Source organism: Purpureocillium lilacinum, assembly GCF_023168085.1.
Source record: "Purpureocillium lilacinum CBS 284.36 DNA, scaffold_5, whole genome shotgun sequence".
Lineage (NCBI taxonomy): Eukaryota > Fungi > Ascomycota > Sordariomycetes > Hypocreales > Ophiocordycipitaceae > Purpureocillium > Purpureocillium lilacinum.
Genome location: NW_027072115.1, coordinates 631,220 through 657,537, shown reverse-complemented (window position 1 = coordinate 657,537; position 26,318 = coordinate 631,220). Strand labels below are relative to the sequence as shown.

Here is a 26,318-nt window from a genome sequence, read left to right as displayed (position 1 = left end):
CCCATTGATACGACTGTGTATCAGCCTGTCAAGACCGGGGATGAGTGTGCGAAAAGGGCGAGTGCACGTTTTGTCTATGCCCCAATTCTATTCTAGGTTCCCAGTACCATTCTATCGATTCGCAGATGAGCAGCTCTTCCGAGTCTTCCCTAGGGAACGCAGCTGCCGACATGGACCTGTAGTTGTACAATGTGACGCCAAAGCGGCTCATGTCCGTGAGCCGACTACGAACTCTCCGCCACTTCACCCGCATCCGACAATGAGCTCCCCGCCCCCTTCTTCAGCCAGCACGGCTCCTTCGTCGGATCAACCCCCAGCTTGACAACATCCACGTGCAGCTCGTCATCCAGCCCCTCATGCACCAGCCCCGTCTCCAGCGCCAGCTGCGCATGCTTGATAGCCTCGGTGCGACGCCCCTCGGCACAGTTCGCCAGCGCCGCAATCAAGTGCGCGTCCGAGCTGTACACCACCAGCCGCTCCTGCTGGTATAAGCTGATGACCGTCTCCGCCGTGGCAATCGCCTCCACGTTCGAAATCACCGGGATCTCGTCCATGGCTTTCTGTTGGGCCTCCTCGTGCTTCTTGGCCTGCTGCTCGTCCTTGACGACGGGTTTCTTCGTGTCAGCGGCGGCAACGGCGGCGGCGTCTGTCAGGTCGAGCCGCGCGGTCCACCGCTCGTGCCAGCCGTAGAGCAGGCGCGTCATGTTGTTGATGTGCTCGATGCGCGTGTCGGAGTGCTTGATCATCTTGGGGTGCATGCTGCACTGGCTGCAGGTGCACTTGAATCCCCACGAGACCCTGAGCGTGTTTTGCCGGTGCTGCTGCGGCGCGAGCGGGCTGATGTACGTGAGCGAGATTTCGGTCCCGGGGTTAATCTCCGTGGAGGCGTGCGTGTAGTGCGTGAGGGTCTCTTCGTCAAAGTAGTAGGCCGAGTTGGGGCGGCAGTCGTGGTTGAAGCGCTGTGAACGTGGGTTAGCACCGCAATGTGAAGGCAACTTGCAGCGTCGATCGATCTGCCGGACAGAACTCACCGAGGTCTCAAGCACCACGCCGGAAAACTGCCATCCTGCCACCTCAACGGCAAAGGCATTTACGGTAATCCGATCGCGGACGGAGTTCGTGGTTGGCTGGTTATGCAGCTCCCAGAACATCTCGTTGGCCTGCGGAGGCAGCTGGCGGACCGCGATTGTCTCCAGCATAATGCCGTCCATGACGTTCAGGAAACGATTCACCCTCATGTCCACCAATATAGCCGGCGTAGCCGCGAGCAGCCGATCTCCGCGATGCAGGGTCGTGTTCGCGATGCCGCCCTTCCCACGGCCTGGTAGGTCCCTTACCTCGAACGGCGGGACGGCCATCTCGCCCGCCTTGGTCAGGTTCCCCGACTGGGTAAAAGAAGTGAGGTTCTGGATGGCCGCGGCAGTGCTTGGCGTGGTAATGATTGAGATGCCGCGCCCGTTGGCAAACTCATGCGAGGTGAAGACGCAGAGCTGCGGTGAGCCGAAGGTTGAATTGATGCATTGCGGCTTGAACGTCCATGGCGACGCGGGCTCCTCGGGCAGCTCGACTTCGAACAGGTGTGGCCGCCCGCAGCCTCTGACCCGGAGGGGAGTGTTGACGCAGAGGTCTCTGTTTGAGATGTTGTTGATCCAGGCTGCTGATGCAAGGCCGGACAGCAGAAAGCTGACAGCAACGCGTCCGCACCACATGGTCACGAGCAGTTGCAGCCCTAAAGCGAGATACCTAGGCTGCGGGCGATCTCGGGCACACCTGATCGGAGTACCGTCGCCGCTGGTATAATATACCGTGGAAGCCCGCACATGGCTCTAGCTTCACAGCGGAAAGCGCAACGTGGGCTAAAGCTCCCGCGCCGACATACGACGACATTGACGTTGGCGTTGACGTTGACTCCTGTTTGTTTCGCCCCGTCGCCCCCTTCGGCTTCGCCCGTTTCAACCATGCCGGGCAACCGTCGTGCGCTGGGCGGCAAGCGTCCGTGCCATGAAGCTCTTACAAAACGAGGGCTGCACTAAATCTGCGAGTTGAGCCCGCCACGCCAGGCAACAAAAAGCTGCTTGTCGGCTACCTCACGCTGCCCAGGGCGCAGGCGCCACCGCATGCGGTTTCGGCCCCATCGCGTCTTGAATCGCCCTCAAACGGGCCGTTGCAGTTTGGCTGACGCTGCTAAATTTGTAGGTGGTCAGTGCACTCACAGGCACACTGGTGTGCCAAGCATCGAGATTGCTCAATGACATCTTCTCAAAGGGAAGTGTTTGTTCTTGACCAATTACGCCTTTCATGCAGTGTATGGGTTTAGCAGACCATGTGTCAATAGTGCGAAGGCAGAGTTGCTCGTTAATAGGGCCGATGCGTTATCACGTACATGTTACATGAGATGAAATAAAGCTTGAATCGATACTGGTGATAACCTGCCTTAGGTCGCACTTTCCGACTGATACGTGGCGTTCTGCTGATCATAGGCTTTGTCGGGGCATTTAACCACGCAAGTCAAGAAGTGATACATGAGATACTGTAAAGTGGCCGTGATACTAAAGTGGTAGGGAGGAGCGAGAGTGTTGAGTCACGAGTGGCGTGACGAAAGACGAAGCAAGGTTCACAAAGCCTACACGATGAGATGCGACGCGGCAAGCTTTGGTAAGAAAGACAAAGGCAACTACCAATCAACAAAGGCAACTACCACTCATTTGCAAAAGGCTTTATACCCACCTCATATGTTTGTCAAAGCCGAATAGGTGGCGTGTCACTGCGTCTCGGTTGCAAGTCCCGACATGGAAAGTGTCCTCACAGCGCACTGGTACGGACTAGACTGTTAGAGTTACAATCGGGTCTCATGCAAATGCCTGTAAGACATGTGTGGTTTTGCATGGCGTTTATGGATTATCCCTGCCTCCGGGAATTTGTGTCGCAAGAGGGTGAGAAAGGGACAGATGAGGGCTATCCTGTTGGAAGGAAGATGTCTGGGGCTTGCGGGCGCAGTCGCACCTCTAGATCACGATGGAAGACACACAAATATTTGAAATAAAGAAATCTATAACGACAGGATCTATATAGAGCTCAAAGTAGCGGTCGTGAGCACTCTGGATACAAGTAAACCAGCTGAAGAGGTAGGCCCAGGCAACCCGCGCGTTCTGTCCCCAGCGTGTCTGACTCTCCATGGCTTGACGAATGCCACGGCCGCCACCCAATGCCCTCGAAACCGACAAAGCTTGTAAGTATCCATTCTATAAGCCAATCCTTTTATCCCCCTCATCTCAGTATTCCTTGGGATGGCGAATCGAAGCCGCGCCAGTTGACCTCCCGCTCCAAGACACGCCAGTGTGAGACCAAGTCTTGACGACTTACTGGCCCTGGGTCTTGCCGATCTTGCCAGCGCCAGAGCCGCCCGTGGTAGAGCCTCCCGTGGTGGAGCCAGCCGAGTTGGCGTAGCTCTTCTGGCCAGCGCTGTTGCCAGCGCCAGTGACAGCGCCGTTGGGGTTGGCCGTGTTGCCGGCGCCGGCCGGGTTGGCAGCGCCCTTCTGGGCAGTGCCCTTCCTGGGAGCCGGGCAAGCCTTGGCCGCACCGCTGGGCTTCGGGACGGTGGCGGCGGCAGTGGGCGCGGCACCGGCACCACCCGCGGCGGCCTTGCTGCCGGTAGTGCCAGTAGTACCGGTAGCACCGGTAGTACCGCCAACGGCCTTGTTGCTGTTGCCCTGAGGACCACCGGCAGGGTAACCACCGGTAGTAGAAGTACCGGAAGCAGGGGCGGTAGCGCGCTTCTCGGCGGCGATCTCGCGGGCCATCAGCTCAGCCCAGTCGTCACCCAGGGGGGCGCGCTCCTCGAGGGTGGAGCGCTTGTCGGCAGGGATGGACGCGGCCATGGCGCCGGAGACGGCAGCGAAGACGATAGCGGCGGACAGCTTCATTTTGATGGTTGGTTTGTAAAAGGTTGGTTGCGGAGAGCAAAGTTTGTTGTTGGAGTGGTGAAGAGAGTAGTGGTTGATTGTCGATGTGAATGCTGGTGAGTGATTGGATGTCCAGAGGGAGGTGAAGATGGTTGTCTTTATACCCTTTGCGATGGGGGCTTGGGCCCCGGCTCGAAGTATGGGTTGAGACTGAGATATTGCTATCTCTATGATTGATGCGGCTTTACCACGAAGCCTTGACGTAACCGTGACTGTCCAAGCTAGACTCAAACGCTTCTAGAATGCCGCGAGGAGGCTCGTTGAACATCATCTGGCTTGTGAGTGAACTCGGGCCAAACGCCCATTACGTCTCGCAACGCCCATCCCTGCGCTCACTGACACATCTAATTCTGGTTTACTTCAGGGACGGTATCCTCTGATGCTCAACACGCAAGGAGCACACGCAGTGGCCCGGGAATGCGCGTTTGCTGGGGCTCTCGGTTTCCAACCAGAGCCTCTGCTGATCCTGCCACAGCGGCTTACGTAGAGTTGGTTTCGCCCGCAGCACGGACCGACAGCGAAACCTGCGGGCTTGCGGATGGGTGGTTCGCACTTGACGTTTGAGAGCTCAGACTGCTTCAGCTGGAAGATTCGGAGAATTTGCAACCAATCGTTGCCCTGACGCGCGGGTCATATTCTTCAGCATTGGTCATCGGTTGGATCATCCAACGCAGCAGGACTGTACTTGCTGGCACTGGCGCCATGTATGCGGACTGTGCGCTTCACCATGAGAGCTATTCACATGATGGAATAGAAACGAATGTCTGTGTCTGCTTATGCGGCTTGCGATTATTTGATCGTTGAACAAGGTAAGTGGACAGTGACTACAAGATCTGTCACATCTTTGCCTTCAACGGAAGCTCAATCAGACGGCTTGCTGCCGAGGTTATCAACACTGCGAGCTTCCACAGGCCGTGTGACCAGCTGATGATCGTGGCCACGAGCAGGTTGATGCCTACCAAAGACTGCGTCGCACCTGTGGATTGAGTGCTGCGACCTGCCGCCGAATCCAAGACAACGGCGGCGGGCCGTGCCATGGAAACATGTGGCTGTCTTACGTCTGGTGTCACGCATGCGCAGCACCTCAAATGACACTCATGAAAATGGCGACAAAGCTCGGGGCGCAACAATGCTTTGCAAATCTTCAGGCAGGGAAAGACGCAAGGCGGGCCAACACCAAACGTGGCCCCAGTCGGCGCCATCTCCTGTGGTCATTTCTGAGGTAAGAAATGCAATGGCTTCAGACGTATGGGAAATGTGACCTGAGAATAGACGTAACGTATTGAAGTGAGCCTGGGCCGGTATAGTGGGCAGTGGGCGTGTCTCTGCTTGTGGCTCATCGAGGGTTAGTCGGTTCACAGTAGCGGGACGAATAACCTGTCAGGATTTGTCGTCACATCAACAAGCACGTTTTGTAGCAGTGGAAATAATTATGCAATTACTGCTTGCCCATGTGTTAAGAGTAGTGCTATTTGTAGAGCCAACTTTTGCTAGTTGTAGAGCCCATAGGAGCAATAGCAGCGACAGCAACCAGACGACAGTAACGAAAGCACGACAGTAACGATACCGACGAAAGCAATAAAGATAACGACATTAACGAAAGCAACAGGCAGCGTGCCTCTACCGCCCCATGCCTGGGCTAGTGCGCAAAAAAAAGTCACTGGAGCAGCAGAGGGGGCAGGGCGCGGCCGAGAAAAAAAAAAAGCCCGGCAGGCGTACCAGGTCGCCGCCACCTTCGACAATATCGAGCAGGTTCATCGCTCCGAGCACCGCCTTATGGGTGCCAAGAATGTAGGAGGGCTCTACACCTAGCAAAAGTTGGCTCTACGAATAGCACTCCTCTGTGTTAATATTGCCTATTTACGCTTGAGAGGCTTCAAACTCAATTTGCGCGCTGCAGTAGCAAAGTTCTGCCTAGCTGCTGCTGCACACGTGAAACCACTGAGGACGAGGAGGAGAGAAGGCGCTTGAGGAGTCGCAGCCACGCGGCGATTGATCCTTCTTTGTTTACCCCCCGGCAAAAGAGGTGCAACCTGCGGGATCAGGCAACCACGCGTCGACCGAGCACTCAAACAACACACGGCTCTTCCATTGTCACTCTTATTCCGCTCCACCAGTGCACAGGCCTTTGTTACACCTCGTCGTGCTTCATCATGGCTGTGCAAATCGTCTCGGACCTGCACCTGGAAACGCCCAAGGCCTACGACATCTTCGAGATCGAGCCCAAGGCTCCCGTTCTGGCACTGCTCGGCGACATAGGCAACATCGTCCTGCACAAGGAAGATTGCCTCGCCTTCCTCACAAGACAGCTTGCCAGGTTTCGCGCTGTTCTGTTCGTGCCGGGGAACCACGAGGCGTACCACTCAGATTGGCCGAGGACGCTGGACACGCTTCGCGCCTTTGAGCAACAAGTCCGGAGCGACGATGCCATCGGGGAGTTTGTCCTGTTGGATCGCGCGACGTATCGTCTCCCAGGAACAGATGTTGTTATTCTCGGGTGCAGTCTATTCTCGTTTGTCCCGCGGGCGAGCGAAATGGCAGTCGGCCTCGGCATCAACGACTACTTCCAGACGTACGACTGGGACGTCGACGCCCAAAACGAGGCACACGTCCGCGACTTTGCTTGGCTGAACGGCCAGGTCGCCGAGCTGGAGCAGACGGGCAGCAAGATCATATCTTTACGCACTGGAGCCCGACGCGACATGCAAACGCGACCGACCCGAGACACGCTGGCAGCGCGATTACGAGCGGCTTCGCCACGGACCTTTCCGGCGAGAAATGCTTTGCGAGTGACAGCGTTCGGCTCTGGGCGTTTGGCCATACGCATTACAATTGCGACTTTACTCTGAGCCGCGAGGGGGGTGCGACGCCGCTGCGGCTGCTGGCCAACCAGAGGGGATATAGCTTTTCACAGTCGGAAGGCTTTGACGCAGAAAAGACTGTGACGATTTAGTCTTCAGAAATATCAGCAAACTTCTGGGCGACGCTCTTGAGCACTACCTGCTGCGCCAACGCGGATCCCCAGGATTGTCGGGGTATGGTGCAATTGAACTCCAGCCCTCAGCAGTCGACAATGCTAATATTTGGACAATAGCTCCCAAATAGCCTCTGAACTTTATCGTACGGACAGAAAATCGACCGCCGCAGAGCATCGATATGTGGATGTCAAGACCTCAAGCTGTGCCCGGAGAACGAGTCATATCCTGACCATTCCATCGCGCAACGCTATCCGCCGCCCGCGCGCCACTTCCCTGTCGCATCATCAGACACGCCTTTGACATCATATCACCACAGGAGGAAACATGGCCAATATCTCCCTTCGACAAAGCGTTGCTTCGCTCAGATGATGGTAGCCAGCCGAGAGGCCCTCCCTCTCCCCGAGTGTCTGGACCTCGAGTCCGCCGCTCTCGTCACCTACACCAATGTCCTCGTCGTCACAGGTCACACCTCCCAATCAAGGTCTAAATACGCCTTCTGACTCATGACTACGGCAAGAGTGATGACGCTGGGACCTTTAGGAGGCACGATGAGTATATCATCTGCCTGAGATCCAGACGTGACGTGGTACATTCAGTCAGATGATCGATGCAACATGTCAATTAGACTATAAGAACGCCTCGGCTTATAAGAAGCTTTACGCTTCTGGTACCCTTGGGGATGCAATCCTGAAAATACGTGTCCCCGCCATATGGGTCGCTTCCGTGTGTACCAGACCGCGGATAGTAGGCTTCAATGGCTGCCCAATTCCACCTCAGATCCGCCGCCTCTTCCTCTTTGCCTCCAGCTCCGAATCGCTGGCCGCATCTCCCCCTGAGACCAGTGGCTCATCAGCCCACCTTACCCGACGCCGCTTACCAGTGGTCGGACAGGGCATTGCGCCTCCAGCGCTGAAGTGGACTACGTGTTCCGGGCACATGTCCAAGAAGCCAGTGATGATATCAGTCATCTGACTGCCGTTCACTGTTACTCCACGACAAGGCTCAGCAGGGTGGCCTAGGCAACTGAAGACTCCTTCCTCGGCGTTGGACTCCTCATCGGCGTCGTTGCCCACGTCGTCTTGCAGCTCAATGCCCTCCATGTGTTCGGCGCGCTTCGTCAGGTCCTGAGCCTTCGCCAGTCCGGAGAGAAGCGTCGAGCCTGCAGCCGGGGCGGGTCGTGTGTCCGTCATGACGCTATCCTCTCTTGCGGACTGCCCGTTGACGCTGACATCCATGTCGCTTTGCCCTGCGACTTCCAATTCCATGCTGGCGTCGAGAGGCTGAGCCCCTGAGGCTTCGTGTAGGTCAAGGTTGTTGAACTGTTCCAAGATGGGAGCGCCGTCGCTCTGTATGGGGCCACACTCGACCTGCATGTACTCGAAGCTACCGGCCTCGGCCTCGGCCTCGCTGGGAGGGTGAATATGCAGTGTAAAGGTTGGCTGTTCCTCAGCGACGACAAGTGCCAATAAGTCGTCCTGCCAGGCATTTTGCCCCGGCTCAGCCGGGCATCCAAAAACCTCCATGGGCTCCATGGGCTCGGCCATTGTTACCACATCTTGATTGGAGATGAGGCCTTCCATGTCGGGAAAGCAGTATTGGGACATTCGGCGCGTCACGTCGCGGTCGATCAGCTCGTCGATTTCGTGCCACCCAGGCCCCGCGACGAAGTTGAGGTCAAGTCTGGCAACGTCGCTGTCGGGTGAACCTGGCATAAGCGCGCGCTGATTCTGCGCTTTTGTGATCTCCCGTGCCCGTGGTTACCGATGTGCGTGGAAAGTGAAATCTAATGGTCTAGGGTGTGTTGGTGAGGAAGTTGATCGTTCCGACGATGGCTCCCAACGTGCTTGACGAAAGTGAAAAGCGAGAGCGACGAACGTCGAGATTATATCCTCGTGGCGGCACTGCGGTCCCTGTGCCTTTTCTAGACTTCTGAATAACGGCCTGCTGTGTGGTGTTCAGTGTCGCTGTCAAAGAGGGTTCGCGGTGCAGAGTCGTGCAGCTTTGGTGTAGCGCATGGGCGCAAACACCGACTTGCAGTGACTCTGAACGTAAAAAACACGAAAAGAGACTTTGCAGCGTTCATTTCTGCAGCGCACAAACAAACGTCTCCCGTTCTGAAAGGTTAATAAAGCCATTTTGAATCCAACTACTCCGGCCTGGCATCCCGACGCTATGCCGCCAGGACTCAATGCTTTTGCGTCTATACTCAAACGTCCATGCTCACCAAGGCCATCAAGGGCCCTATTCTTCCTCCTCGCCATCCAGAAACACCTCGTGCCCGGAGCCCTCGTACATTCCCATCGCCGATGCGCACGCAAACGCAGACATGGCCGCGACCCCCCACCATCCCCAGGCCACCATGCCAATGTCGAGCCCATACCCGTACCACCACCCGCCGACGACGGGCCCGACGGTCCGGAAGCCGGCCGACACGCTCTGACCGAGGCCGTGGATCGTGCCCAACACGCTGGGATGCGGGCTGCAGTTGTTGAGCAGGATGATGCTCGCGGGGAGGGTAAACGTGCGCGCCGTAACCTGCAGGAGCAGCACGAGAATGATGCCAATCCAGATGAAGCCCCCTCCCGCGGGTTCGGGTGGCGCCGTTGACGATGGCAGGATAGACAGGTACGGCGCGACGAAATAAGCGACCGGGAAGAGGAACAGGAAGTAGCGGAACGAGCGAATTGTGCCCAGTCGGGCCTGGATCGGTGGATAAAGCGTGACCTGCAGTAGCATGCCCAGGATACCCAGAAAGGATGTCGCGAAGCCGACAGTCGACGCTGGCATACCAAGGCCGCCAGTGAAAAGCAGCGGCAGATCGCGCCGCCTCTCAGTCGCCTCGGGTGTGGCGTACCTCGGCGTAGACAGGAACAAGGACCAAATATTGCCAAAGGCGCCCAGATGAAAGTCGTAAAAGGCGCCGGTAATGAGGGTAAAGACGACGTTGCGCGTCCACAGCCGCCGAAATGGCAGCCGCTGCGCCTTGACAGCTGGTTCGTGGACGGGATTGAGCGGAATGTCCTCGCCCTCGGCAGACAGATGGGTGTACCCGTTGTTCGTAGGCTTGATACCAAAGGCCACTTGCTTGACGCGGTCTCCAAGGTGGAGGCCGTAGTCAAACTTGCCTCTTCTCTCTTTCGACGTCTGACCGTGGTGTTAGGGCTGTTCACCAACTATAATGTTCAATGCTTACCTCTTCCAAGAACAAAAAGACAATGGCGGTGCATATCGTCAAAAAGACGAAGTTGACAAGGCTCGGTAGAGCATACGGATAGCTGTGAATCCACTGGAAGCCAAAGACGGCGCCTTCGCCAAAGAGCCCCGGCATCGTCTTCATAGGATCGGCCAGCACGCCGCCCAAGATGGGGCCGAAAATGCCCGCGACGTTGAAGCTCATGGGCAGGATGAGGAACGCCCTTGACTGGTACCTTTTCTCCTTGGTAATCTCCGCCACCATGGTGCGACTGCGATTGACTCTTAGCAGGCTGTGTTGGCGTGTGGCTTTGAGTCGACTTACATGATGCCCACTGTGCCATTGACAGCACCGCCAAAGGCTCTCCAAAACGCCGCCCAAAAAAACGTCGTCGCAAAGCCGTAGCCCAGACACGAAAGCGCCGTGCCGGCCAGCCCAATGACAAGAACCCTCTTCCGGCCGCACCAGCCTGCATCGGCGGCCTTGCCCCAGAGCATCGCGGTGGCGACCTGCGCCCCGGTGAAGCAGCCCTGCAGGATGCCTGCCTGCTGCGAGATGCGCGCGTCGGAGGCATTGCCGCTTGGGTCCAGCGCTTTGAGCTGGTAGAAGACGTAGGCCTGCAGCGAGGCGACCTGCAGGAAGTCGACGAGTCTGGCGAGGAAGAGGATGGCGAGCTGGTCTTTGCGCGGGAGGCTAGACCACGACACGGGACCAGCGGCGGGGGGCTTGAGAACTGACAGCTGGGAAGTTGGCGTGGATGGACGAGACTCAGGATCGGGAGTAGGTCGTAGCGAAGCCGGTGATGCGATATCGGACAGGCGTGAGGACGGGCCGGCCATGGTGGTGGTTGTAAGGGTAAGCGTGCCGCCAGGAGAGACTGCCTGTCCGAGGAGCTGTTGCGGATTCATCTCGCGAGCCGTCAGGTTGAGCGTCCGTCCGCGACGATGGCGACGCGCCTCCGGGGCTTGGCCGGCCGAGTAGTCATTGCTGAAGGACCGCGCGTGTGCGTGGTGCTTGGAGGCTGACGACGAGGCGGGCGGCGACGACGGCGGCATCGTGAAAGAGAGTGGGGGCGACCGACCGAGGGGGCCGCCGGCAAGAAGGAGGAGGCGTGTCGCAAGGGGGTGGGCGTCTCCTCGCTATATCGGTGCATGAAAGGTTGCGAGGAAGGAGCCTGTAGCGGAATGTGGGAATAGAGGCAAGAGCGAGCCAAAGCCGAAGAGTAATTCGCAACGGAACGCAAGGCGTGTGAAACGAGCGGTGGGTTGGTGATGCCGTCCTCTGTCGGATCTAACGACTGGCGTTGGTGTCGTGCGTCGTGTTGACGCTTGCGCGGCGTGTTCGGCTCCCGGCAGCCGCCAAGACCGCTCTCTAACTGCAATCAGTACGGACTGTAAGATATGCGTCGAGGAGGGTGAGTACTTGAAAAGGAAGCGCACGAGTCACGCGTCGGAGAGTGTTGCGTATGCCAAAGACTGCGTCGGAGCCGGAGCCAGAGCCGCGGGTGTAAGTTGTAACTTGTAAGAGGCTCCCTTCCCAGACTCAGAGCTGAGCCACCGGCAACAAATTACAAAGCAAAGAACGTACGCCAACAGCGCGGAATCGGCAGCCAAAGACGAAAGTAAAGAAAAGCACTTGAGTAGTGGTGGTGACGTACGTCGTCCTGTGTCGGCCGACGGGCCGGCAAGCAGACGAGAGGCCACGCCAATTGATATGAATCGGGGCATCGCTCCCCATACCGCCAAGAGCCGGCGTGTGTGGGCCCCCTGGCCAGCGGCACCCCCCAAGGTGCAGGTACCGGTACAAGCCCAGGAACAGCAGCTGGAATTCCGAAGATGGAGCAGGGGCTTGTCGACGACTTACACCCAGCTTGGGAGGGGGGAGTGGGTGAGGAAGCCAACTTCAATAGACGGCGACCAGTTTGTGAGACGCTGTAGCTAAATTGAAAGCCCTGGTATCGCATTGCGTCTCTGTTTATGGGATCTCCTGTGGCAGCCGATTCTGTTGTGCGTCTATTTCGTACTGCGGGCACGCGAGGTTCGACAGGCGTGAGAGGCATTAGCCACAGGCGTCTCGTAAAATCATGGCTTGGTTTGAACCGCAGTAGAACTTTTGCCTTCGTTGGGTTCCTCAGCTGCTCGATTCGTTACGGAAACCCGCCTGCCGTCGCAGGATCACCAGCGGCTGGTGCCGAGAGCTGCTAACCTACCCGACGTGGCGAAGATGGCTTCGTTTCCTTGTTTGATCCGCACCGCCTTTTTGCTAGGCGTCTGGGCACGCGTCGATACCGATCGTCTACTCGCTTGCACGGCGGGCGGCTTCGGAACGAAGGGTTTGAGCGTTTGGCTCCCCGATGGGCCACATGCGATTACGTTGCATCGTGGGCCAGAGACCGGCCCACCGTGATGTCTGGTGGAGGGGGGTGTACGAAGCAATGCCGAAGCCCAGGGGCAAGGTCTAGGTCCAGGCCAGCACTGTTTCGCACTTTTCAGTGAGCCCATCCGCAGCATTGGGGGACCGCTCCAGCGGCAGGCAAAGCCAGTCCTGCCAAGCGTGTAAGTCGGCCTCGGGAACACGCGGTCGGGTGAAGCTCTTTTAGCCGCCGCATTTCAGAAACATCCTGGCGCATGAAGCAGACGACTGTAGGCAGTGACTTCTGGCCGCGCAATCAATTGCAGGCGTCGGGGGACTCGGCGCGTCACGACGAGCTGGTTTAGTGCTCGCGTGCCACTCTGCCCCGATGCTGGCCTGTTTCAACGTGTAATCGCAGCAAGAGGCATCGGGTGAGGGCCCGACTCTAGAGCAAGAGCGTCTGAGCCTCCCGTTTCTTTACTTTCCTGCGATTGACACTCGCTGCAGAACGGTGTCCCATTCATTTATATCTATAGCTGTTTTCAATTCCTCTGAGCGTTGACCGTCTTGTCCCGACTCATCCAGCATGCAGCCGTCATGTAGCATCTCCAGCGCCGCCATCGCGATACAGCACTTGCTGCTCCCGCTTTCTCTATTGCTGGCGGGCTGTGTAAGCGCAGAACAGCCCGTCTTCACCGACAGCGCCGAGTTTGACAACGAGACGTTCGGAAAATACCCCGTCCAGACGTTCAAGTCGACGCCGATCGTCGCCCCACGACCGAACTTCCTCTTGCGGGACAACCGCTGCGAGAGCGATCTCTATACCTTCCTGACCCCTCGCGGGTATGTCGAGGCTGCGAGAAATGCGCAGATGACCATACTCGACGAGGGTGGTCACCTCGTCTGGACGTCCGGCTGGGAGGGCAAACAGATCTACAATCTCATGGTGCAGCGATACAAGGGCCACAACTACCTTACGTTTTGGGCAGGCAACGATGCCGTGGGTGGGCATGGTGCCGGCACCTACTACATGGTGTGTGCACAAGCCGAATCGCATTCGTTTCATGGCTGTGAACGAGGCATCGCATTGGACCCAGGTCCTCTAACAATGGCATAGCTCGACGAGACGTATACACTTCGACACACTATCAAAGCGGGCAACAACCTCCAAGGCGACCTGCACGACTTTCGCTTGACGGACAGGGGTACGGCCCTCATGACGGTCTACGAAGTGCGTGAACATGACCTTTCATCAATGGGAAAGAAGAAGGGCCCCATTTGGGACTGCCTAATCCAGGAGATGGACATTGAAACGGGCAACGTCGTGTTCCAATGGCGCGCCGCGGAGCATTTCAACATTTCCGACACGTACCGCGGCATCGGCGGCGAGGGCGAACCGGGCGGCGCGCCTTTCGACTGGTTCCACATCAACAGCATCGACAAGGACCGCAAGGGCAACTACCTCATTTCGAGTCGCTACATGAGTAACCTGGCGTACATTGACGGCCGGACAGGAGACGTATTGTGGACGTTGGGCGGCAAGAAGAACATGTTCAAGGACCTGTCGGGTGGTAAGGCGACCAACTTTCGCTACCAGCACGACGCAACATGGGACCTCGACTACACAGAGATTACACTGTTTGACAACAGTGACCTTGGGAAGCTTTCCGATGCGTCGAGGCCGCGGGGAATGCGCATCAAGGTGGACCAAGAAGCGCGGACAGTACGCCTCGTCGCGGAGTATCGCAACCCGCAGCATATCCCCGCCGAGTCACAGGGCTCGACGCAGACGCTCCCAGGAGGCAACGTTGTCGTAGGATTCGGCTTCACAGCCGTGTGGACCGAATTTACCCACGATGGCACGCCCCTTTGTGATGTGCACTACGGCTCACAGAGCCGCTTTGGCACAGGCGACGTGCAATCTTACCGCGTGGTCAAGTTTGCCTGGAAGGGATTTCCGACGACGACTCCGGACCTGGCTGTCGCGCAGGATGATGCTGGTGTGTGGCGGGTGTACGCGAGCTGGAACGGTGCGACTGAAGTGGCCGACTGGGTGCTGCAAGGCGAGGCCGATGACGAGAACGGCGGCGACGCGTCTGACTGGCAGGTCATCGAAACAACCGCCAAAGATGGCTTCGAGACGGACTTCGTGCTCGATGCGGACCATCCTCAGTATCTGCGGGCCGTAGCACTGGACAGTAAGGGCAATGCGCTGGGGACGAGCAAGGTGCTGGATGCCGGCAATGTGACGGTGGTGAGTACGACCCGAGTGGTTACACAAAGACAAGCCGAAGCTGACGCACATGCAGGATTACGAAGTCCCGAAGCCGGAGCCGACTGATAATATTGCGTACACGCGCGAGACTGTGGCCTTGGGTGCAGGGGTCGTCGTGGGCATGGCCTTCGTGGGGATATGCGTCCTGGCGCGGCCGGCGATGCAGGTCTGGAGGCGATCCGATCTCGGCCGCAAGACGGTGCTCTACAAGAAGCTATCTACGGACGGACGGAGGTCTTCGTCCGAGGCTGTGTGATGTTTGGATACCCTGGCGCGCGAGGCCATAGATTGGATCGGGCTGGGTGCTGTGTGTTTAGAGCGTCTTGTTGGCGTAGATAGGTTGATTAGACGACGGATGCACAATACGAAAGACGGAGCTTGCATTGCAACAGGGAAGGGCCAGATCCTCGCATGCCTACTTTCGGCCGCCACATGCACCGAGATGAGGCTTCACAAGCTTCCCTAGGTGATGGGCACGATGCAGCACCGTTCGAGTAGGTGTCACTTTGACCATCTGGGAAGCTGCAACGCAGCGTCCTGCTGCATTGTGGCATTGATTGACCTTTGTTCATGGCGCGTTTCAAGAAGAGCATCGCTGGGGTGGGCACATGTGGAGCGGGGGGGCGTGTGGCCTTTTCTCCCGGACAGGCACGTCGCGCGACGATCAATTCGATACTTGAACGGACGGTGGACTACGCGCGGATGAATTGAAGAGATTGGGCGTGAATTAGAAGGGAAATACTGGAACGGGTCTGCCGGCTCGGCGGTTACGCGTACAGGCACGGCTGAGTAGATGGCATGGGTAGATGAGAAGAGAGGTCCAGTCCTGCAACGCCGTTAGACGACGTGCTGTCTCGGCCTGCAATAGGGCCACCCCCACCCCCCCCTTGCGGTGTAGCCGACAGAGCAAACACGCAGCAGCAGGTAAAATGTAGAGTCGCGCGGCAGTCGAGAGGATGTTTCACGCGCGCGAAGCATGAGGTGTTGAACAAACTTCCCATCCCGTGCGGTGGCTGTTACAGCGTGAACCCTAAAGGGGCGATTGTGTAGGTCTCGGGGTATTTTTTTGGTCGAAATGGGACTTCCTAAACGGGCTGCGCATAAACGGGACAATCTATCGGACGCTGAGCAGGCTGTTTCTTTGCCCCCGATCTGTTGACTCGAGTTCAATGTTAGATGGTCGGTTGGTGGGCTGGAGGGGTGTGTGATACCACAGCAAGGTGAGGTTAAGCACTTGAGGCGACGCCGCCTGGGCGTGGGTCGCTGTGGTAGTATGTGCAAAGCAAGGGTGATAGATAGAGGGCAGCTTGCGAGCAATGAATCTGAGTAAACTCAGTGAGAAGCTTGGATTTGACGCTTCTGGCCCAACATGGTCACACATGCACGCGCGGCGCGGTGCCGGCGCGGAGCCGAACCCGGTGTGCCAAGCCCCGAGCGGATCCCCGGCAAAGAGGCATACGCAAGCTCGGACTGGACTCTGGAGGCAATGGCGGTTGAGAATTTGACATCCACAGAGTAACATCTGCATCTCGACCGGTTCGTGGGCCTGGGCTACGGACTGCTTCACAGGTTCTGATCTTGCCACTGAAATTGTCGCAGTATCCTCCATGTTCAGCGGTAATTTTTAGGTGGAGCGGATGCGCTCAGGCTTCATACGTTGGAGTCTGGACTGTACTTACTAGCAATACTGTTTGTGCAGTATTGCAAACCCGAGCGTGAGACCGAACAATATCCACGTACACGTCATGTTGTTGGAAACCCATGCTGAGGGATCATTTCTTAGGTGCATGGTAGCAGCTAAGTGTCCAAAGCCATGAGACAAAGTATATGATTCTCCCATTTACAGCGATTGGGGGCGCAGCACATCCAACACCTCCGTTGCTGAATGCTTTTCTGCAACATCTACGGCTGTCCTCCCTTCCGAGTCTTTAGCCAGTGCACTCACGCCCTTCTCCACCAGGTACACGGCCCTGGATGTCGCCGCAGTAAAGTTCGTAGGATGCCGCGCCACTATATGTAGCAACGTCGCGCCATCGCCACCAGACTCCGTCCATCTCGTCCCGGCTCGATCAAATACTTCAAGCACCTCTGCGTCCACATCTTTCCTGCTCGGCAGCTGCCCGTACAGTGACGTGCTAAGATAGTTCGAGGCGCGGAACACTGCCATGCTCCCGTCATCGTCGAGCAACAACTCGATTGCCGTGCGTCCCGCAGCATTGCGCGTGTTTACATTTACGCCTAGGCTGAGGAAGTATCGAAACGTGCGCCGGGTCGTGTCTCCGTGGAGTTGCTCAGCGAGGCCGTTGACTGCCAAGTAGTGCAGTACCGTGTTGCCTCTGCCGTCTCTGGCGAGTGGATCGGCACCCGCCGCGAGGAGCTGCTGGATGATGGACTCGAGGCCGGCTTCGTCGTCCGCGTCGCTGAAGTACGGATGGCGACGCCATAGCTGGAGGGCGGAGTGAAGGGGATGCGTTCCGTGCCGATCAGGCTTGTTGACTAGTTTGGTAAGATTGGCAAGGACGTAGCGAAAGGCATTGCGGATTACTGGTGGCCTGTTACCGAATGACCAAGGCCTGTTTGCATCAAGGAGGTGGTGAAGTATATGTTTCCCGTTGTTGTCCACGGCAAGCAAATCAGCGCCACGAAGCCGCAGGGCGTGAAACATGGAGTCATTGGTATCGTCGATTGATGCAAAGACCTTGCGATTGTATCTGTTCGGTTCAATGTCCCTGAGAAACACTCCTACCAATGCGTCTGCGCCCAATGCGCTTCGGCAGCACGATTGAAGAATGGTCCGCCCCTGACCATCACGGAGTTCCAGGGCGAGAGGGAAGTCTTTGTCGAAGAACGGCAGCAACTGGCCTCCATCTTCAAAAAGGGAATGTATAACGCTTCGAGTCCCGTACGCCCGTCCCTGGACTGGCGGAGCCTCGGCGTATTTGTCTTCCCAAGGAGGGTCTACCTGTTCGTCATATGCCTCGCCTGGATAGGGATACGGACTTTGGCGCCACAGAGGCTCCCGATAGACAGCGTACGGGTCCGCGCCCTTTTTGAGCAGGAGACGCATTACACCAATCTGCCGCTCAATACCATTCTGGGTCACCGGCATCCGGGTCGTTCGTGCCGCAGCCTGCAGGGGATACCATTCCTGCCACTCGTCATAGAAAAGCACGTCGCGAAACGAAACGGCAACATCCCGCACCTCCCAGCCCATCCGAACTCCAGCATCAGGGGCGCAGGCCGTGGCCGACCTAATGTTTGGCGATATACCTGTCTCGAAAATGACCTCGAGCGAGTCCATGTACCCGCCCTCAGCCGCAGCAAGTACGCCTTCGGCACTGACGCCCGCACCATCGTCAAGTAGCTGTTGCACGGCTTGGGCGTCCTCTGCCGCCTTGACGAAAGGGTCATCGCCGTACTTGTGAACTAGGGGGTCTACACCCTCAAAATCGTAGTCCGAGGGCGGTGAAGGCCCGCTGACCCAGGGATAATGTCCATGCTCGTCCATGATTTTGTTGGTTGCCGGTGGTGTCGTCTGTTCGTTGTCGATGCGCAGGGCTTGTGAGCCTGGAAACTGGTGAACATGAGTGGAGGGAGGAAGCTTGAGCAAGCCTCGCAATGGACGCCATGGGCTATCCGAAACCAGCAGATAGGGACTGTGATACGAGGATTACCCGTCTGACCTGTTGGTCAGTTATTCGAAGGCAACTCCAGTCGGAGGCCAGGCTCCGTTGGCCAGAGAAGTCTGATCTGGTGCCTTTTGGATACAGTGCCTGTTGGTTGACCGACGCAGCTGCAGCATGGCGAGACAAACTCACATAGAGCCAACCAAAACCCATCTTGGGTAGTCCGTGTATGTGCAGGAAATGTTACCTATGGCAACGTATCAACCATCCAAGAAGTTATCACGACGTGCAGTCTGTGGTTGGCCTAGGACCAGCCGTGTCTGTATTGGTGCCCTGATGACCGTCACCAGACCAGGCGTCCACTGTCTACGCAAGTGGAATGGTTAGAGGGTGTGGGCGTAGAGGCGGCAACTGGATCGTGAAAAGACAGGATGGGGTGGTGGGGCAACACACCAAGGTCCACGTCCGGGGAGGCTGCTGCAGTGCGCATCCTCATCAGCGGCTTTCGTCAAGACGTTTGACACTGCAACGCTGGACGAGTTCGGAGGTCACCTCAAGCGAGTCGCGTCCTCTCTGACGGCTTCCCTCCACTTCTTCTTCCAACATACGAGTATTCCCGATATATTTGTTCTCTACTCCATCCAACGTCAGCCAGATCCGGCACTTGGCGGCAGCTGTACCAGCCGGCCGATGCCCCAGCGGGGCAACGCGCGTCGTCGGCCGCTCGTCCGCCACATCCCGTCGCGGTTCGAGCGTTGTCTGCCGCGAAGCAGTTCGCGGCAGGTCGACGCCTCTTTTGCAGCCCGCCCGGCATACGTCAACATGCCAAGAACCCCTTTCTCGTCGAGCAGAAATTATTTCGCGTGGAACTACATTCTGACTTGCAGCGTGCGACGGGCGGCCGCGCGGGCGTGGCGTCACGTCGGCACCGGTCGCTCGCCGACGAGCCGATTATCAGTCTTGGCGGCTCCGGGGGTGCTTTGGCGATCAGCATGTGCGGTGGTCGGGTACAGCGAACACTCGTAGATGTACGGAGCGGAGCAAGGGCGAGGCGACGCATGGGGGATCAAAAAATGATCTTTGGCGGAGGGTGACTGGATCAAGCCACCAGACGGGAGGCTCTCTGCGCCTCGTGTCAGCCACGACCACAATGCTCATCTGCGACATACCCGTACGAGCTTCCCGGCCGAGTGATGCTCGCTGCAAGCAAACACAGTACGGAAACAAGGTTATTTTCGCCAGGTGGTAGCGAGGGCCCGCAGGTGCCAAATCCCAGCGGGCATGGATAGGCGGGCGATCGAGGGCAAAGAGCCCCGCGAGTGCGAACCAGTGCGGCAGGTGGGAACAAGTGATGGGTAACGCAAGTGATGTTCAGGGGCAGACGAGCTGCCAAAGGCCCAGCGCAACGGAAGGTGGATACGGCAGAGGACATGGATGATGGGTCCAGCTCCGGCGGCGCCACATTTGTTCGACTCCGATGGACGGACGGTCGTGGGCTTGTGGCTGCGGTGATGTGGACTGTGGACCGGCCACTACGGTCCCTGGACGCCAACTCCCAGGGATGGCACCGCTTGGCCGCGAAGCTGGTTTTGATGACGGCGCTGGAGAACTAGAAGCGGCATTATTGGGCAGAACAGAGAGGCAAGGGCGTCGATGGGTGTGAATGAACTTGTGGTATGTCACTGTACCTGTACCTGTACCTGTACCTGCAACCTGGCCGCGTGTGTTTCAAGTCCGGCGTTTGGTGTTTGTTGCGCATGTCCAGTCGCCCACAATGCCCACAGCAGCATCGACGTCGCACAAGTCAATTTGCATGCATTGCTTCAGCAGACCCACGACGAGAAAGAAGCCCATGGCCAAGGGGATGATGAAAACTCGATTCAGGAGGCATAGCCACAGCCCGCAAGGACCCGCGCGGGTGCACCCCCCCATGGTGCCCGTAACACGCCTTCCTTGTCCACCGCCCTCCTGGGCCATCGCCCGTTTCCTGCTGGTTCGATGGAGGCAGCTTGCTTGTTTAAAGAGACGGACTGTCGTTCACTCGTGTCATGGCCACTTAGTCTGCGTCTTTGCCATTTTATCCATATCACGCTTCGTCTCTCGTTTAGCTTGAATCAGCCCAAGCCATTGGGGACAAGAATCTTCAGTGAAGACCTGCCCAGCTCCTTCCCCTCCCGCTCGTCACTCGTTCTTCTCGCGCGCAGCCTTCTATTACTTGAGCATTCGATACCCATTTCTTGTCCGAATCTGCATTTCTTGCTTCTATTTCCTCTTCGTCCTCGACCTATATCTACCGCAGCCATGGCCTACTCGTCCACCTACAAGCCCCGTCCGTTCACCGACGTCTTCACAGGCGACACCGACATCAACCGTCGCAAGACTGGGCGCACCGTGCCCATGAAGGTCCTGATCCTTGGCCTCGGTCGCACTGGCACCGCCTGTTAGTGCCCCCTCTTGCCGGGACTTTCCTGCGATACCCTAGCTGACAACTAACACCTCGCAGCCATGCGCGCCGCCATGAAGCAGCTCGGCTACGTCGACACCTACCACATGATGAACTGCTCCATCGAGAACCCGCCCGACGCCCTCATGTGGATGGACGCCCTGTGCGCCAAGTACGACGGCCAGGGCGCCAAGTTTACGCGTGACGACTGGGACCAGCTGCTGGGAAACGCGCAGGCCGTGTGCGACTGGCCGGCCATTGCGTTCGCGCGCGAGCTCATCGAGGCGTATCCCGAGGCGAAAGTGGTGCTCACGAACCGCGATGTCGACTCGTGGCACGCATCCACCATGAAGACGGTCTACTGGCGAGTCACCGACCCGGAGCTGCGTTGGCTCTCGCGCTTCGACTGGGCCGCCGGCATGTACTACCCGATGCTAAAGAAGTTCTTTGATACGTTCTTCGAGGGCGATTTTCCGGCTCGAGGCAAGGACGTGTTCCGTCGACACTATGCAGAAGTGCGCAGCCTGGTACCAAAGGAGCGCCTCCTCGAGTACCGCGTCACGGACGGATGGGGGCCTCTGTGCGAGTTCCTCGGCGAGCCAGTGCCGAAGGGATGCTCGTTTCCAAATGTCAACGACAATTCGGACTTTGTGACGCGCTCCCGCCGCAGGAACAGAAACCAGATGTACAATGTAGCGCTACGGTATCTGTTGTGGACGGTGGTTGTGCTGCTCCTGTTTGTCGCCCTGCGGCGGATGCTGGCCATGTGGCAGCTCATCTAGGGAGGTGGAATTTCGGGGATCCCTGATTGGCTGAAGCTTGGGGGTTCTTTTCACGGGTCTCTCCCGTGCCCGGGGCTCCGTCAGTGACTTAGTGCATATGCATGTTGCCGCGGGTGGTCTCCTTGAAGATGGCGAGGGATGGCCACTGCATCCGGTATGTACGTTGGCAGCTGTATATTTCGCCGACAGTAGACTATCGCTAGGGCAGGTTCGTCGCAAAGGCGTTTAGCATCAAAGCTGTGTTTCCGAGTCTCTTACTTGCATTCGCGTAGTAAGGCAATAGCACTGTTGTGATATGGCGGCGTCCATCACAGCAGCGCCTAGCATCACCAACATACCCAGCCGGTACATTGCCGCACAAACATTGTAAGACAAGGCCGCAAGGCAACTATACTGTATTGGCGGCTACATTAGTCCCTTCGACGTTCATCTAAGCGTCTGATGTCGGCTGGCCCACCTTAGTTTCGGTCAGATTCCGTTTGCTGCTGCGCTCCCGCCACCCGCCGTGTTGCCGTTTCGGGAGGGCGTGCGCCATGTGGTTGGACGGCCCGACAAGGCAGCAGAGCCTCACCGGCTAGGGCTGTAAGTTGACCCCAGGGGGCCAAAGGATCACGAGATAGGCGTCTCGATACTGGGGATGCCGTCAATAGGTCTCGCGTCGTAGAGCTGCCAGTATAGAGGCATTCGAGTTGAGCTACGGCGTGCTCTGGAAGCTGTTGATGTGCTCACCGGCGGCTTTCGTGTCTATCTAGGCCGGGTATCCGTTGGTTGTGGCTCCTGAAGATGGCAGCGGGAGATCCTGAGCGCATGTGTCAGGGGCAGTGTGGCCTCCTCCGTTTGCACCACGCAGCTGGCGACAGGTGCGTGGCTCCCGTAATGAGCTGCTCAAGCGAGTCCGACGTGTCAACAGCTTTCGCACCTAGACCTTGACCCTCCCACCTACCTCTCTTCGGGCGTCCTCATCACCTCTCCTTGTCACCTCTGCCCACCACCCTCTGCCCATCACCACCATCATCATCCACCATCGTTCATCACCGTGAGCGTCCAACAATGGCATCGGCACCTGCGAACGCTCCGGGCAGTGGCGGCGTCGCCGTTCCTCCCACAGCTCCTATCCCCCAGATCCCACCCATCGAGGACATCGTTGCCGCTCCTGGAGGCGACGTGGTTCTCGTTGTGGGTAGAGAACGCGTCAAGATCCAGGTCCTGGCGGTCGTCCTCAAGAACTCGTCACGCGTCTTCGCAGCCATGTTCCGCCCCGAGTTCGCGGAGGGTCATGCCCTCTATCTCAACCAGGGTTCCAACGAGCCCATCGAAATCGAACTCCCGGAGGACGACCCACTCGCCCTTGGGACACTGTGCAAATTAGTCCATTGCACAGTCGACGCTGGCAGATACCCCGGCAGCGGGAAGAACCTGCTTGGGGTGGCCAAGGCCGCGGACAAGTACGACTTGATCACCAGACTGGCCTTTCCGTCGAACCAGTGGTTCTGCGAGCTTAAGAGATCTCGCGACCCGGCTCAGATCCTGGCAGGTCTCATGGCGGCCCATATTTTGGGGCACAAGCCTGGTTTCGCCCTCCTGAGCCGCTGGCTTATGTTCTGCCATGGCGGTTCGTGGGGTGGCCTGATGAGCGCTCTGCCGGGCGTCGACAAGATTGCGTATGAGCTTATTGGTACGTGCCTATGAGTGTTCGTTGAGTGGATCTGTGCAGTGACAGTGCTGACAGCTTCAATGTCTAGTGGCGGTCGAAGAAGCCCGCGCACAGATCAACGCGGCCATGATTGAGCGTATCAACAGGTTCACCATGGCGGCCTGCATGGTTCCGGGAAACTGCAGCTGCCCTCTGGAGAAGCCAGAGTTGGTCCGAAAGTGGTTTACGATGATCAACACCAAGCAGCCGACGTTGAACGTCGTCAAGCTGCAGTCGCTCAGCATCAGTGAGCTCATCAGCGACATACACAATCTCTCGCATTTGCAGTCAGCTCAGCTTACTGGCGTCCGCCACGAGTGCGGCAAGAACCTGAAGCCGCTGGTTCCAGACGCCGTGCCCGCCTACCTCAACCAGAAGCTGGCGGCTTTTAAGGGCCTTTGCATACTCTGCTTCGACCGGAAGAAGAGGTATGACGGAAGGGTCGGAGGTTGCGCGGGGGCTCATGAACGTGTGTGACCCGGGTAGGATGCGGAACACTAAGAGTTTTCGGAGGGGGTCGTGGTGAGGCCAGGGCACCGGCGAAACGGGAACAGACGGCGGGATATCATGAACATGGCAGATCTGGGGACGAGGTGCCTCCCGTAAGTTTGGAACAGGGATCCGTCGACACTCGGAAAGGACGCTCTGGCTGGGGAGATTCCGCAGGTAGCGAGGCGTTAAGGATTTGTTGCCGTCAATGGCACGGCCAATGTTTGAGATAGCAAGGGGTACATGTAATCAAGATTGACAACATCCGCGGCACTGACCTGACTTCTTGACATGCGTGCAGAGGGCATTCGATGCCTGTTACAGTAGAGTTGACAGCGTCTTGGCAGACATCCAGCTGCCCCTACCGTCCCATTACCGAGCAGTCGCTCACTGAGAGTGGCTGGAGACTTCCACTAACCACGTGCAGTGCGCGTGCGCTTGGCCCCAGCCAACACCGTTGACACAACATGACCATGTCAAAGGGCTGCCCGTTTGTCGAGGCTTTACCGCATGGCCATGGTGTTCAGACGCCCCCAGCACGTACTACCGAAGCCCTCTGAAAGGTCTGGCTGCCACCAAATCCCTAACCCACCTTCAGTGTTTACAGCTCTACGAGCAGATGACCGGAGCCAACAGAGCTGTATTGAACGCGATCCGATCTCCTACCATGTCTACAGCGCCCGGCGGTCATCGATCGCAGCAGCCTTCGCATTGCTTCGACGAGCTGGTCTTGCAGGGCCTGGCTGCGGCTCGCACCGAGGTCCGTTCTAGGCACAGCTTGGCACCGAAGCATTGACAGCTAAATAGGGCTTTATCTCACGACAATCCAGGCCCCTGCGGCTCCCACATCGTACGATCAACGCATGGCAAAGTAAATACTGCGTGAAGACGACCACCAAATGGCCAAGTCTACCGAGCGCGAGCGGCTAAAACGACACGGAGGCGGCGGACGGTACTGCCCTGATCCGTTGGACACGAAACGGGTCCCTACCATACCGGTTTTCGAGCGATACGACGACGAGTATATATTCAGATGGTCGCCTAGGCTCTTCCATTGACGGGCAATTCAACATTGCTTGGCCCGACCATGCGAAGCTCACGTGTGAGAGACGCCAGCTCGCACCCATGTCAAAGGAGACCAAAATATTGGCCTTGGCAACTATGTAGCACAACGACGGCACGTCATACCTTATGCGCAGACTCTGATCATTCGGTTGCATGACTTGCCATCGGCTGTTTCTGCTTCTTCAGCTCTTGGCTCCAGAAAGCTACCATAGTGCAAGACGATCGACTACCGCGTCGGTCCCTGGTGGCATCTACATCGTCCGCTATACAAACCACTGGTATAAAGATCCATACGTTCGATGCACCTCTCCTTCTCTGAAACATTACTGTCTCATCCACATTGGACTGACTTGGATCAGGCGTTCTACTTTTCTGTCCAACTCAAGTCACCACAAGTGACGCCCCCTGCCCGCGTCTCCGCCACGCGCAAGCCATGCTGGGACAAGGAGCACTTCTCCTGGCGCTCGGAGCCACTGGCGCCGTCGGACAGGGGCTTATGTGGCTCAATTCGACGGATACGTACGGTTGCGCCGAGCACAACGCGCCCGAGGCGAGGTGCGGCAGTCAACTATACTGCGAAGCGTACGTTAGGGACACAAACGGAGAAGCGCTGTACCCCGACAACGACAAGGCATACGACAGCCGAGCGGCGTGCTATCTGGATCGGGGTCGAGCCTGGCGACTGTTGGACCCTTGCCTCACGGAGCGCGATAAGCGGCTCGGTTGTATGCCGCTGGAGCCTTGGCGCCGACCTGATGTCACCTGCACGAAAGCTCAATGCGACCCGAACAACGGAATCATCAAAAACTATCACCGCGTCTGTGGCACCGAGAATTACTGTGCCCTCTTCAACCGAGATGATGTTCGCAAAAACCCAGACACTCCGTTCAGTGGCACGATCGACTGTCTCATTCATCATGAGGACAATGAGGGCAGGCATACATTGCAACGAGGCGATAGGCAGTTCCTGCGAAGTTCTTGTTCCTACAGGTTTGATGTCACCAACGAGTTCTTGGTCGGAACGATCAAGTACTGTGCCGGCTTTTCGCATCCTTTCTATCCTCTGAACAGCAGGATCAGGCGCATGGAGCAATATCCGAACGAAAGAGCTTGTCTTCTGGATCGCGTTGCCCCGGGAGACTCGGATTCGAATGACGGGTGCCTTCCCCAGGGCATCAGGAAGAACGACAACGCATGCGAGAATGATCCGGAGTGGACGCTGGCAAAGCTCGAGGAGACCAAGCCTCCTCAGCGCCAATGGTATACAGGGCCGACATGTTACATGTACGAGGGACAACGCATTTGCCGGTAAGGCTATATGCCTAGTCTGTCAGGGGAAAGGAATATGGACTAGGAAGGTAAGGGGTCAGACTTTGAAGAGGGGAGAGCTACTATCGAAGTATGCCTTGAGACTCTTGGTGGATATGCCTAGTATCGCTGCTCTTCTCCCTCATGGCTCG

The 26,318-nt window shown here is 57.6% G+C and overlaps 10 protein-coding genes across 10 annotated transcripts; 5 read left to right on the top strand and 5 right to left on the bottom strand.

The window, feature by feature from the left end:
* Window positions 1-224: 224 nt before the first annotated feature.
* PLICBS_006799 (uncharacterized protein) lies at window positions 225-1,709 on the bottom strand (the record flags this gene model as incomplete). The annotated part of the gene is made up of 2 exons (XM_065601054.1): window positions 225-959; window positions 1,032-1,709. The coding sequence occupies 2 exons, from the start codon at window positions 1,707-1,709 to the stop codon at window positions 225-227; spliced, it is 1,413 nt and encodes a 470-aa protein (XP_065457126.1).
* A 1,650-nt stretch (window positions 1,710-3,359) lies between these two features.
* PLICBS_006798 (uncharacterized protein) lies at window positions 3,360-3,923 on the bottom strand (the record flags this gene model as incomplete). Its single annotated transcript, XM_018320175.2, has 1 exon — window positions 3,360-3,923. One exon carries the CDS (start codon window positions 3,921-3,923, stop codon window positions 3,360-3,362), a length of 564 nt encoding a protein of 187 aa, XP_018180072.2.
* A 2,192-nt stretch (window positions 3,924-6,115) lies between these two features.
* On the top strand, window positions 6,116-6,811 carry PLICBS_006797 (uncharacterized protein; the record flags this gene model as incomplete). Its single annotated transcript, XM_018320174.2, has 1 exon — window positions 6,116-6,811. The coding sequence occupies one exon, from the start codon at window positions 6,116-6,118 to the stop codon at window positions 6,809-6,811; it is 696 nt and encodes a 231-aa protein (XP_018180071.2).
* A 902-nt stretch (window positions 6,812-7,713) lies between these two features.
* Window positions 7,714-8,652, bottom strand: PLICBS_006796 (uncharacterized protein; the record flags this gene model as incomplete). The annotated part of the gene is made up of 1 exon (XM_065601053.1): window positions 7,714-8,652. The coding sequence occupies one exon, from the start codon at window positions 8,650-8,652 to the stop codon at window positions 7,714-7,716; it is 939 nt and encodes a 312-aa protein (XP_065457125.1).
* A 529-nt stretch (window positions 8,653-9,181) lies between these two features.
* PLICBS_006795 (uncharacterized protein) lies at window positions 9,182-11,188 on the bottom strand (the record flags this gene model as incomplete). The annotated part of the gene is made up of 3 exons (XM_018320173.2): window positions 9,182-10,084; window positions 10,134-10,404; window positions 10,458-11,188. The coding sequence occupies 3 exons, from the start codon at window positions 11,186-11,188 to the stop codon at window positions 9,182-9,184; spliced, it is 1,905 nt and encodes a 634-aa protein (XP_018180070.2).
* Window positions 11,189-13,071: 1,883 nt separating this feature from the next.
* Window positions 13,072-15,016, top strand: PLICBS_006794 (uncharacterized protein; the record flags this gene model as incomplete). Its single annotated transcript, XM_018320172.2, has 3 exons — window positions 13,072-13,518; window positions 13,603-14,739; window positions 14,795-15,016. 3 exons carry the CDS (start codon window positions 13,072-13,074, stop codon window positions 15,014-15,016), a joined length of 1,806 nt encoding a protein of 601 aa, XP_018180069.2.
* A 1,584-nt stretch (window positions 15,017-16,600) lies between these two features.
* On the bottom strand, window positions 16,601-18,268 carry PLICBS_006793 (uncharacterized protein; the record flags this gene model as incomplete). Its single annotated transcript, XM_065601052.1, has 1 exon — window positions 16,601-18,268. The coding sequence occupies one exon, from the start codon at window positions 18,266-18,268 to the stop codon at window positions 16,601-16,603; it is 1,668 nt and encodes a 555-aa protein (XP_065457124.1).
* A 2,419-nt stretch (window positions 18,269-20,687) lies between these two features.
* Window positions 20,688-21,611, top strand: PLICBS_006792 (uncharacterized protein; the record flags this gene model as incomplete). The annotated part of the gene is made up of 2 exons (XM_018320170.2): window positions 20,688-20,826; window positions 20,890-21,611. The coding sequence occupies 2 exons, from the start codon at window positions 20,688-20,690 to the stop codon at window positions 21,609-21,611; spliced, it is 861 nt and encodes a 286-aa protein (XP_018180067.2).
* A 1,050-nt stretch (window positions 21,612-22,661) lies between these two features.
* On the top strand, window positions 22,662-23,781 carry PLICBS_006791 (uncharacterized protein; the record flags this gene model as incomplete). The annotated part of the gene is made up of 2 exons (XM_018320169.2): window positions 22,662-23,286; window positions 23,354-23,781. 2 exons carry the CDS (start codon window positions 22,662-22,664, stop codon window positions 23,779-23,781), a joined length of 1,053 nt encoding a protein of 350 aa, XP_018180066.2.
* Window positions 23,782-25,291: 1,510 nt separating this feature from the next.
* Window positions 25,292-26,170, top strand: PLICBS_006790 (uncharacterized protein; the record flags this gene model as incomplete). The annotated part of the gene is made up of 1 exon (XM_018320168.2): window positions 25,292-26,170. One exon carries the CDS (start codon window positions 25,292-25,294, stop codon window positions 26,168-26,170), a length of 879 nt encoding a protein of 292 aa, XP_018180065.1.
* Window positions 26,171-26,318: the final 148 nt, after the last annotated feature.